This window comes from Biomphalaria glabrata, chromosome 8 (assembly GCF_947242115.1).
Source record: "Biomphalaria glabrata chromosome 8, xgBioGlab47.1, whole genome shotgun sequence".
NCBI classification, from domain to species: domain Eukaryota; kingdom Metazoa; phylum Mollusca; class Gastropoda; family Planorbidae; genus Biomphalaria; species Biomphalaria glabrata.
Genome location: NC_074718.1, coordinates 38202089 through 38214906, shown reverse-complemented (window position 1 = coordinate 38214906; position 12818 = coordinate 38202089). Strand labels below are relative to the sequence as shown.

The 12818-nt window shown below is 33.7% G+C and overlaps 1 protein-coding gene across 9 annotated transcripts in view; it reads left to right on the top strand.

Moving 5' to 3' along the window:
- Positions 1–12818, top strand: part of LOC106053387 (E3 ubiquitin-protein ligase MYCBP2-like) — a 76927-nt gene that overhangs the window by 37920 nt on the left and 26189 nt on the right. For 7 of the 9 annotated variants that reach the window (XM_056037494.1, XM_056037495.1, XM_056037497.1 and 4 more), the window contains 16 exons: positions 296–490; positions 1463–1634; positions 1979–2061; positions 2145–2261; positions 2665–2965; positions 3340–3464; positions 4038–4305; positions 4704–4760; positions 5076–5262; positions 6280–6473; positions 7210–7353; positions 9275–9379; positions 9884–10535; positions 11269–11436; positions 11562–11685; positions 12107–12289. In XM_056037494.1, coding sequence (XP_055893469.1) covers positions 296–490; positions 1463–1634; positions 1979–2061; positions 2145–2261; positions 2665–2965; positions 3340–3464; positions 4038–4305; positions 4704–4760; positions 5076–5262; positions 6280–6473; positions 7210–7353; positions 9275–9379; positions 9884–10535; positions 11269–11436; positions 11562–11685; positions 12107–12289 — 3075 coding nt within the window. The remainder of the gene's footprint in view (positions 1–295; positions 491–1462; positions 1635–1978; positions 2062–2144; positions 2262–2664; positions 2966–3339; positions 3465–4037; positions 4306–4703; positions 4761–5075; positions 5263–6279; positions 6474–7209; positions 7354–9274; positions 9380–9883; positions 10536–11268; positions 11437–11561; positions 11686–12106; positions 12290–12818) is intronic. The other 2 variants (XM_056037501.1, XM_056037500.1) reach the window with 1 other exon arrangement.

The following is a 12818-nucleotide window of genomic DNA, read 5'->3' as shown; positions in this document are numbered from 1 at the left end:
GCATTTCTAGCATACCTAGTGTAACAAGTCTTTCAAGCTAAATTTGTAAGATGAAATAAATTTCATAGCATTTTGGAATCTGTAATAAAGAAATACATTTCTCTTTAGCTTCTAATGCTGTCTGAACTTTTAATGTGTTGAACTAAACAGTCACAAAATATTTAGTGATTCAAAGATTTCATAACTTTTATCATTTCTAGAAAACACTCATAAAAAAAAACAACCAATGTTGGTATTGGCTTGTAATCCAAACCTTTTTCTTGTGAGTAATTGTTTTTTTCTCTCTTTGTTCTAGCTTGAAGTCAGGGCTATTCCCATTGACCAACAGGAAATGGGAGATGATCTAAAAAAGATGAGAAAAACCAGCAGTCATGCCAGTGAAGCCTTTGATTTGACCTTTGGTGGTCATCCTCCACCACTGCTGGACACTCCCTATGAGCCAGTTTTGAAGGACAAGAAAGATATGTTTCATGCCATCACTGTTATGAAGGTAAAGCTGTTAAACATAGATCAGATCTTTTGCCACTTTCTCTTTCCTGAGACCTTTTTCAAATTCAAATATTACCTCCTGGAACTAATTATATTAAAGTTTTTGGTCCACATATATTACATTGAATAGATTTCAAGCTATTTAGTGTAAAAAGAATTGTGTGATCCAATTTATTGTTGTTTTTTTGCTCTCATTTTTGCTTTAGTTCAGCATCTAGCTTAATCTCTGCTTCATTTTATCATCTAGCTTAATCTCTGCTTCATTTTATCATCTAGCTTAATCTCTGCTTCATTTTATCATCTAGCTTAATCTCTGCTTCATTTTATCATCTAGCTTAATCTCTGCTTCATTTTATCATCTAGCTTAATCTCTGCTTCATTTTATCATCTAGCTTAATCTCTGCTTCATTTTATCATCTAGCTTAATCTCTGCTTCATTTTATCATCTAGCTTAATCTCTGCCTCACTTCAGCATCTTGTTTAACCCAGTATGTCAAAGTACCATATTTTTTTCACTTTTTAAGATGCAACTAGAGCATTAAGGTTATTTTTTAAAAATAATTTCTAACCTTAATGGTGGGCTAAAATAATAATTACTCAATGTCAATTCATTCAAAGCATATTTGATAACCTCCACTTTCAAAGCACCTGTTTATGCTTGCATTTTCTTCTTTTACTTTGTCTAGAAAGTAGAGACACAGGTATATTTCTACTAGTACATTGAAGTGCATCTATTCAGCAGCTCCCTTTGTCTGGTTGATGATAATGAGTTTTCTTCTAATATCTTCCAATTAGCACATTCACATTAAGGATTTCCCCATCAACTTTGGCATAAAAACATTTTTTCATATAGTTTGATATAACAATCATCTCAATCAATTCATTTAATTGTTTCAGGTTTTGTCTTCCCAATCCTCTCCTGCTAATAACATGTGTATAGGCTATGTATAAGTTTTTTATTTCTCTTCTTCAGGCTTATGAAAACTATTCATTTGAAGAGTTGAGACTGGCTTCCCCTGCCATCCCTCGACCCAGTGAGAATATGTTAGTCAGGGCCAACAAGGATGGGACTTACACTGCCAACTGGACCCCTGGCTCTGTTGGTTTCTACAACATAGTCATCATCATTGATGGTGTTCAGTCTGGTAAGTGGGTTAGGGTTACAATTTACTTTGTGCAGTGATCTGATGAGGGATATAATACTATATGTTAAACGATTTGAAGTAGCAGTGTTTAATTCATCATAAAAAACATATTGAGTTTTTTGTAATATATATATAGGGAAAAGATGTATGTGTTTTTAATTTTTCCTTGGGGACATGTCTGGTGTTTATGCAAAAAAAAAACTTGTTAAAACTTCATTTCTTTAAAAATTCATTAAAATTTACAAATTAAAAAAATGTGATAATTTGTGTATTCACTTCAGTGTTCTATAGCCTGATTATTTGTCTAACACATTTTATTCCAACATTGGTTTTCTTTTCTTTAGGTGATGGTTACAAAGTGGAAGTAAAAGAGCCTCCTCAAGGGGCACCACCACCACTCATTCTTAAAAAAATACAAACTCCAAGAGTAAGTAGCCATAAGTGACATGTTTTGTTTTGTTTTTGTTCTGCTATAACAAAGTGTAGCATTTCCTATTTCAAATATTTCAGCTGCGAAGATTTATTGCCAAGTACAGTGCTGGACTTAGGATTAGAATCAGCCCTTCATTGCAGAGTGAACAAATTGGAGTTGTCCCTCCAGGCTGTATTATCTCCTTTGTGGATGAGGTATAGTTTTAATCTTTTTACTTATTGCTTTTTTTTTTTTTTTTGTCGGGATCCTTGGGGCTCCAGCCAGCTGTGGAAAAAGTAAAGTTGGTTGGTTGTGGTGCTGCCCGATTGACACTCTCATTAATTATGGGCCACAGAAACACATGACCTTTACATTGTCTGTTCAATAGGTGTCAAGGTCTAAAAAGGGGTTACTCTCTTAGTGCTTTTTAATTTATTTTACACACTAAACATTTGAAATCAAAAGTTCATTGTTCCTTTTTATCTTTTGCTTACCTCTTAAAATAGTGTCATTAGGCATGTTGTAATGTATGTGTTAAATTTTGGTGTTAAGCAATCTGACTATTAAAAATTGTCTATAAAATATTATGTTTTTTACATTGAACTTTGTTACGTTCAGACCACCAATGATGATGGGATGTGGCTGCGTTTGTCCAGAGCCTCTTTATCAGAGTACTGCCTCCCAGAAGATGGGGGCAGTGGCAGGATGGAGGGCTGGTGCCTTCAGTACAATCAACACTTGGGCAAGACTCTTCTGGTGCCAGTGGAGACCCCCAAGACTTCCATGTCCAAGCACAGCAGCAGGAACTTCCCGGCTGGGGCCGCTGCAGCAGGAGCTGATATTGGAAGGAAGGAGAGACGTGGACATGGCCAGCCTGATGGTGCTGGGTTCTTTATGGGTTTAAGTACTCTGAATAAAGGCAAGCTATGCTTGGTTATTGTTATTGAAATTAACTAAAAATGTGTCTCAAATTGTAAAGCCGTGGCTTGCCACCTTTAGACAGTTACTATTCTAGGGATGCAAACTACAATTCAAAACTAAACTATTATACATGTAAAATAATTTATCAATGGTCTTTAACTGGTGTGGATGCACATTGTATTTAGACAAACACTGATTCTCTGATATAGTACAAGAATTTTTATATATGTTAATAAACTCATTGTTGGCTTGAAATTGAAAGAAATGTTTGTTTGCTTGCTATCATCTTCTGAAAATATGATAAAGATTGACAAATAATAATAATTTTATAATTGTTCTATTTTTTTTTAAATCCATTTTTGTTTTATTTAGGCCCTGGAACATATATGGTCATCAAATGTGGGTCATCAGGTCACAACATAAGAGCAAGACCTAGCCTGAAGGCACCACCCATTGGAATGATAACAAAGGGTAAAAAAATCAAAGCAGTAGAAGATGTAAGTTCTCTTGTAGTGACAGATTAATTTTCAAGATTTAAAGACAGTTTTGCAAATATGTTTTGTCTTGTCTCTAGGTAAATAATGTCACTGTTGTCATGGCACTTCTCCTAGTGTTAGCTAATTAATTATGGGATGGGGGAATTATTAATACTAATTGGAGTCACTCCTGAATGCATGATTTTGATTAGTTTCTCATTTAAAAAATATTTTACAAATAATGGTAATCTTGTTGATAATTTTTTTTTAAACTACATAAAATCCAATTTGTGTACTATTACTCTGCAATTACTTTGATCAATCTAAGTGAAAAGCACTATAATGTTAATAATATTGTAATGAAATAAATGAGCTTTGTGCACTTGGAAAAAGAACATTCATTTAATTTTTTTTTTAATTTTAGATTTTTTTTATGTACCAGTTGTTCATTTTTTTTTTTATTTCATGACTTAAACCTTTTAGTTTTTTTTGGTCACATTCTTAAATTGAATTGTTAAATTTAATTGAGGTTTTCATTTCATCAAAATCATTGTAGGCAGCTAAAATGTTTCATTCACTCTTTTAATGAACTAGACAATAAACAATGATGGGGTATGGATTCGTCTATCAGAGGATTCTGCTGCTAAATACTGTCATTCTGCCCTGACCTCAGAGGCCTGGTCATTGGTGTCTGGTTTGGACAAGGTACAGTACATGCAGCATGAATCAGAATTCTCTTTTGGGACTAAAGGAAGTGACCCATTCGCTTTTAGGAGCCTGCCCCCTCAACAAGGGTTTCAGTTTGGCATGAAGGCAGCTCAATATGCAAACACATTCCCAGGATTTTTTCCACCAGAGGAAGGTAAATTAGTTAAATATACTAAAACTTTTATGTGAATATAATTTGTGTAAATCCATATTTATCTCTTTCTCAAAACTTTAAATCAATAAACCATCAATAAAATACATATTTGCTTCCCCCCTATTTTAAAAATTATTTTCTTATTTCATTGCTTTTAAGTTCATAGGTGGCTGTACTAGTTTAGTTTTTTTTTCTACATAATATGTGAGGAATTTGAAATCTTTCTTTCCTTCTATATAGATTAGTATTGAACGTACTTATCAATCTCTATTTATAAAATGACTTACATTTAGATTCTTATATACCATTGTATTTCAAGCCCTATACTTCATCAGCACTGTATATCAAAAAGGTAAATAAATTGGCTTTAATTCTAGTTTTTATTTCTCTGTGTCCAGCTTTTTCCAGAAGTAAAAGTATGCCATCATCTGCTTTTAATTTTGGTGGAATAACAGGTGAGAACCAGATTCTAGTGTAGATGATCTTTTTAGACATAGTTCTTACTTAAACAAGAGCTCTTTTAATTCTTTGACTTCAAGTCCAGTTTAAGTATATTAATTTTATCTGCTAAATTTTCAGAGGCTGTAGATAAAAAATAGCAGTTTTTTTTTAAATGTTAAAAAAGTTGTTTTTTTCTATTGCTATTAAAAAGTATCAAACTGTGATATTTCTTTTTGAAATAATGAGTGTGCTGCTCAATGAGATGATTGTTAATTTTTTTTTTTTTTTAAATACCGTAATAAAAAAGGAAGTAAACTTTATTTCTTCAGGGTTTCAACCTAAAGTACCCCTGCCCAGGTTTGGGGAGCCACCTCTCTCAGCAGATGAAGAAATTTCCATGCTGACGTTTCCTCCCCCTCCTCCACCTTCAACCTCCTTCAATGAAGGGTACATTGAGGAGGATGAGAGCCTTCAGAAGGCCATGATTGCTGACAAACTGCTACGAGCCAGGCAGAGGTAAGTGTGGCGAATGGGAAAAACATTTTTTCGCTGTTGACATTATTTCAAGATTAAGCTGATGAGTCTTAAGCAAAGCTTAAAAGGATTGAACAAACGTGTAACCTACAATAGCAGCATTGGTCCCTGTGTAAATCTGTGGTCTGTGAGTCATGCCCTTGTCATAGCTTTTCTTGTATTCATTCACTTTCGTTAAGTAACAGTATTCTTCTTCTTCTTCTTCATCGTTCTCATTGTAATGTTGGAGTGTTCATATGACTAGACCAATACATGAGATGAACTGCGCAGTGGTTTCCAAATCAGGGAACTCTCCATATAGTTTTCTTTCTATTGGGGTGATTTGGGGTCAATGTCTATACGGGCCTCTTGGTAAAGAGAGCAGTTTTGGAGGACGTGGTCGACATTTTCTGGTGATACTCCACATGGGCAGATTTCACTGGTTCCAATTTTGAGCTTCCGGTACATGTGTTGTCGCATTCTGTTGTGTTCAGTCCTGAGTCGAAAGATTAGACGTTGGTCTTGTCGGGATAGCTTATAGTAAGCATCATCTTTCTTGTGATTTGGATGGTTTATTTGTGAGTTTGTTCTCCCACTCTTGGCGAGTGTGTCAGCCTTCTCATTTCCTTCTAGTTGTATATGAGCTGGTAAACAGTATTCTATTGCTGCTATTATTTGGTTACATGTTTATTCCATCATCAATTTATATCATTTTGTATCATTCATGTACCTTCATCAGAAAAGATTTTCAGCATATCATATGTTAGCTGATTTTGTATTCTTGTCATTTGTAAACAATATTTACTTTCTTTTTGTAAACAGAGAAAACATTCCAAGGTCAATTAGGGATAGTAGTTGCTTTGTTGTCTTGACAGTCCCAAGTTCAAACCCTTGCCCACTTCCATCCCCTGCTGTCCTGCAGGAGGTTTAGACTTCTTGATTTTTGAAGGAACATCGGAAATTTATAAAACAAAACAAAATGTTAAATGCTAAATTGTAATTGTTATACTTTTTTTTCAGGTCTGGATCCTACCCCAATCCATTTATATCAGTTCCTGCTATGTCATCACGGCCTCATGTTAAACAGCAACAACGAACTCTTTCCATGCGCAAAGTTTCGGATCCGAATGTGGCCAGACTGACTTTGCAAGACAACAAGGATATACCTCCTGAGCTGCGTGGAGTACCAGTCAATGAGTTGGTCAAGGCATTAGGTGAGCTGCTAGCTCAAGCCTATTCACTCCTCACTTTCATCTACACACACTTGTATATTATATATATATCTACATATACATTTTAAGTGTTAGTAGTTGATGACCATATTTGGTAGTTACCTACAACTGCTTCCATTGAATGGTGACTTCTCTTCACTCTTAACTATATATGCCAGCTGTTTGCCAGTTGTGCACACCTTGTGTAGGACATAATTATTTATATGAATATTCTTTTTGGCTTTTTTTTTTTTTTTTTTTGCTTTGGTTATAGTGTGTGCTCAGTGACTTTTAAAAAGCTATTCAGAGGCTTCTAAATATTCTTTACTACTTGAAGACATAAACAACGTAACCTAGATTTATGTTGATCTTAAAAGAAAAAAATAAATGTATATGTATAAATAAAAGAAATAATTTTAAAAGACTAAATCTGATTTATTTAATTTGTTTTCATACACTATCTGCGGGATTGGTGGGTATTGCTAACAACTAATTGTATGTACATTTTTATTGTTGTGTTTCATGTGGAAATACTTGGATATAACCTCCTGCTTTGTATATCACATTGTCTTTGCTCATCCTTGTTTTTCTTTGTGCATAATTCTTGTAATGCCTTTTTCCTTTTTTCCCCACACGAATGGCTTTACAAACTATCAATTCCACTACATTTTATGCGTATGTCGCACAATTGTAAATGTCATGAATCATTGTTATCATGGGGCTTTGTTGTAAACCATAGACCATGCTAAGACTGACAAAATGAAAAACCGTTCCACTTATATTTACTGTGATGACGATGTTGTCGCTTGCCCTACTTTCACTGCTTTGGGCCTTAAGTTGTGCTACCCTGCCATCAATCCTAAAAAGCTAGCCAGATTAGTTGGTGAGCTTAGTACAATTTAAAGACCTCTATTTTTGTTGTATGCTTATTGTCTCTGTTGGGCGTAAAGTTCAAATAATGAATTTTAAATGCAAAAGTTATTATTAGTTGTGTTATGTAGTAACATGTTCCTAGTAAATGTTAGGCTTGTTGAAGATTAATATCTTTCCATATAGCTCAGTGTTAACAAAAAAATATTATTCTGTTTTCTCAGTTTATAAATAAAATATAGAGGACAACTAAATTATATCACTTTCTAATTTATTTATTTTTGTGCAATAATTTCTAGATTGTCTTCAAGGATAGATAGTTATATATATACTGGTGACATTGGTTTGAAGCAAATTTATTTCATGTAAAGAAAGGAACACAATATTTCTACCATATGGCCACTTAACATGGCAGACCTGTCAAAACTGATATGACTACTTTAGAGGATCTTTAAAAGCAAATACATGATCTTAGAGTTACTGAGAAGTTACTGTAAGGTGCTCAAAATGTACTAAATGCCAAGTCTCCAAAAGGTTTCAAATTCAAGTACTCAAGTATTAATACATTTGACCAACCTCTCAACAATGTTATCTACTCTTTCTAATGCTTACACAAATGATCACAGAAACCTTATAATCTTAGTCTTTTTAAACATTTATACATATATATATTTGTGTACTATTATTTTATATTTTGTCTTAGAGCTTTAGATCCATCTATATGTTTTTCTGTTGTGGCTTGTAAGTGTGGTATCTGTATTTCAAGTTTAAAAAACATTATTATTATGCCTAACCATAATTGGTTTTAAAAAAATTTATATCCATCATGTTATCATCAATAATATTCATTTATATATACTTATCTTTTAAATGTGATCATCCATTCTAACATGGATTTATAATTGCTAATTGAAATTATTCAGGAAACATTGCCGATTTCAACCATACAATAGAAAACTTTGGGACAGTGACATGTTCCAAATATAGCTGTTAACATGCAATTACCACTGAATAATCATTAGGTTATCCCAAAACAATTTAACATAAGTTTTTTTTTTTTACAGATGAGGTTCAATAACATTTTTTTATTCAAATTGTATTTATTATAAAATCATGTAAACAAACATTTCTGAATGGTTACATTAAGAATTCATTTTTCTCAAGTCTCTCTGAATTGATTGTTGTATGTTTGAAATCATTTCAACTCTCTTTAGCATGTTCTTGTTTAATTGCATTTCCTCATCAGAATAGACTGGAAAGATAATCATTATTTTCTTTTGTTTTAAATACATACATAGTGTGACTACAGATTATGTAAAGTTTCTCTTTCAGAAAAGTCTTTTTTTTTTTAGCTAAGGCCAGGGAGCGAGCAAACCCAACAACCAGTTACATTTTTGAGACTTGTACTAGCTAAAGCCTTTATGAGATGAGCTGCACATTAGTTACAATTTGTAGGCTAAAAGAAGGATTATAAAACAACAAAATCAACATTATATTGTACATATTAAATTAATTTCTTTTAAAAGGGATTTTTTTTTTACTTAGTGAAGTCTTAAATTGGGCGATTTTATAAAACTTTGGCAGTTTTATATTAAATAGGGTCATGGCAGTTGCTTCAGTTAAAATAATGACTGAATAAATATCAGATTATGTTTCCTTCTTACTACCTTTGTTCATAAAAATTTTCAAGCGCATGAACACAGTTTAAATTTCAAATTATTTAAAGATGTAATAATCTTTTAAGCTAAAAAAACATTTTGTGGACCTGCCCACTGCTTACAAGCAATCATCACATGTATCTTGATGCATTTAAAATGTATAGCCTGTATTGAATTACATTTTTCTGCCAATACAAAAAACATGTTTCAGTATTTCTCTTAATATGAACACTTAAATATCTTTTTACTAATTAGTAATGTTTCTCTGTTTCTCAGGTGAATCTCGAGCCAATGGCAATGGGCCTACCCCACAGCCTTCACCTCCAAGCTCACCGAAAACAACTTCCAGGGAAGGAAGTCCCAAGTCTACTAGTGACAGAAGTAAGTTTCATAAATGCTTACTGTCCATCAAATTATGAAACTGAGAATCAAAATTTAGTTTCATGGTAGAATAAAGTTCTCTTTGATTCTGTGCCTAATAAGTTTATGTCAGTGGCCATTCCTTTTTGTTAAAATTTTCCATTAGAAATGTGCAAAAATGAAATCATATTTTACAAAGAGAGAAATATAATTTTGGAGTCGCCTAATAGAATAGCTTCATTAGTGTTTAAAAAAAAAAAATAAAAACATTGAGTACATGTCATTTAAATTGTTTTCATTTCAAAATTCACCCAAATTTAGTTTAATCAATGCTTGAGATGTCATTTAACTTAGCAGACTGAGAAATGTGACAAATTATCTTACAAGTATAATAGAAATGATTACAAATTATGATTTAAAATTACAATACTTTTTATTCTACAAAAATTATTTTTTTTAAATTAAGAATTTTTAAAGAATCCTTAAACCAGAAAAATTTTAATGGGATTTCAATGTTTCCTTTAGAGTCTTCAGAATCACCAAGATTTGTTAGAGAGTCATCAACATCTAAGGATGATCTTTATAAAACACCACCTTCCAGCCCAGTACCATCCAAAATGGGAAGAGCCCCTCTGCTAAAAGTTGATTCTTTTGAAAAATCGGCCACTCCTACCCCCCCTGCTACTCCGCAGGCTGCCAGGTCAGATAAGTTTACAGAATCACCAGCGTCATCCTCACCAAAGCATAAAGACAGTAGCCTTCATGCTGAGACTTTGAAGTCAAAAATCTCAAGTCTGCCTAATGATGGCTACCAGCCTGTTACAATGAAAACTGAACCAGAGAAAGTGGTGCACCATGTCACTTTTTCACCTGAGCTTGAGCAGATCTCCGGTGTGACCTCCACTTCTAGTCTGCCTGCAGCTCCTCAGCACCCAAGTTCTGGGACTCTCGTCAAAGTGGAAACCCCAGGGAACAAAGAAAAGGGCAAGGTTGATAACAAGGGAAGCTTGAAAACAGATGTAGGCATTAAGAAAGAAAGCCCTGTAGCTGTGGTGTCTCCTACAGTTAAGTCCCCTGTGGCACCTGCAAAAGATGCTTCAGATACAGGTTTGACTGGAGGCTTGGCCAATGGTGGAGCAAGGTCAAGGCTGAAATCACCACCTTTCAGAAATGAAAAGTAAAAAAGTTTTTTTTCTTTTTTAATATTGGTGTTATTGTTAAGTAAAATAGACATTTTGTTTTTTATATTAGAATTTTAAAGTTTTTATAAATACTTCAACCCTGTATAGTAACTGTCATTCTTCATTAATAAATATCCTAGCTGTTTTTTTTTCGATATGTATTTTCCAACACATATGTTAAAAAAAGTATCAAAAACATTTCAAACAGACATAGATGAAGAAGTCACTCTGAACACAGATAATTAGTTTTGTGATAGTGAGAAAAAAAAAGTTTGTTAAGGGATTTGAAAATGGAATGTATGGCCACCTAGCAATGGTGCTCAAGTTTGAATCCTGATGTGGACCAGGAATTTTTAATAGAGCTTTCTCAGAGTTGTGTTTGCAGAGCATTTAAAGACAGCATAGAAACCTCCCACAAATGCTCCTTCCCCCTACGAAATAGATTTTACCATAGCACACTAAGCATGCCATAACATGAAAGATGAGTTATGTAGTAGCAAATTTTTTGTTTAAAATTTTTTCTCAGAATATTATTTCCTGATTGAATCAGTCTAAGTATTAATTTTTTACTTTATTCTTGTTTAGGTTATCCCTTTCTTCTTGATGATTCTGTTTATTTCACCAACACAATGAACAGCTCTCTCTCTGTTTTAAAAAGAATTCTTATTCTTAGAAGCTCCTTAACACAGTCTGTGTTAGTTTGAATGTCTACTTTTGTTTCTTCCTCAGTTCTCCTGGCTTGGATGTAGTGGACATTGGTGTGGCAGGAGCTAGTGGTGGAAGTGGTGGTGGTGGTATGGTAGCTGCTGGGGCTGCCTCTGGTGCTAGTGGAAGCTCTGGGTCACGGAAATCCAATATGTTTACCATAGGAACAGCATCACCAAAAGAGGACGTCAGGTAGGCTTTAATATCATTCAGATCATTTACTACTTTAAGCAAGCTGAAACTTGAAGAATGAAATAAAATGAATATATAATGTTTTGTTTCACTTAAAAAAAAAAATCTTCTTTAATCTGCTAAAGGTTGTCTCCAAAATCAAACAGAAAAGACAGAAGCCGATTGAGTCGATCGAAACGTGAGCGTGCTGCCTCGCCAACACAAGACACTTTGCCGATACAGCGCAGTCGTTCCTCCTCAGCATCCAAGGTTCTTATTGTTTAAATCAATTTTTTTCTGGAGTTTGCTAGATAAAGATATGTAGAAAATATTTTTATCTTATTTCCATTGCTATTATTATTTGAATTCCTTTTTTTAATTATTTTTTTTATAAAGATGAAAATAATTCTATTCTTGTATAAATTAAATATGGGAAGCTGTAACCTTTTTTTTTTGGTTACTGTTGTTTTAAGTAACATTTTAAATTAATTAGTTATATATCAGTACTTGTTTAATTAAAGTGTAATCTAAAAGTATTTATGTATTTACGCCATAAAAAGAAATTATTACTAGTCCTTTCCATTTAAGCCACTAAATTCATTGAGAAATATATCTGTGTATATTCTTTGATTACTTTTTGGTACAACATTCCTATTAATACTGCTCTAAACTTTATATGTTCCACTCTTAGATACTGGAGAGTAACAGAGGTGTCTTAGTAAAGGAAGCTCTGTCCCCCGCTGCTGCAGAGTGTCTCCGTGCTGTCTTTGCTGCCTTCATGTGGCACGAAGGCATAGTCCATGATGCCATGGCATGTGCCTCATTTCTCAAATTCCACCCAGACCTGACCAAAGAAATGTCCAAATTTGTAAAGGTAAAATCTACTAATATTAGTGCCACATATTGTTAATGCTATGATATCCTGATCCAAACTAGGTATATATTAAACTAAAATATATTGATATTTATATTAATTTTTTACAATGATAATTGTTCTGACTAGTTCAGTTAAACAATTCTCGCCAAAATTAATTGAAGAGAATTTTTTTTTTCAAAATGGATTACTTATTCCTACAGTATTCCCTTTCTAATTTTAGGATACATAAGTAATAGAATTAAAAATAGTTTTATTTTGTGGGTAGTTATCTTGAAACCACAAGAGTTGCTAGGGTTGGATAGGAAATTATGACAGGCTTAGGCTAGAGACAGGAGGCGCGGTGGCTGAGCGGTAAAGTGGGGACCGGGGTTCGAATCCTGGTGAAGACTGGGATTTTTAATTTTAGGATCTTCGGGCGCCTCTGAGTCCACCCAGCTCTAATGGGTACCTGACATTAGTTAGGGAAAAGTAAAGGCGGTTGGTCGTTGTGCTGGCCACGACACCCTTGTTAACCATAGGCCACAGA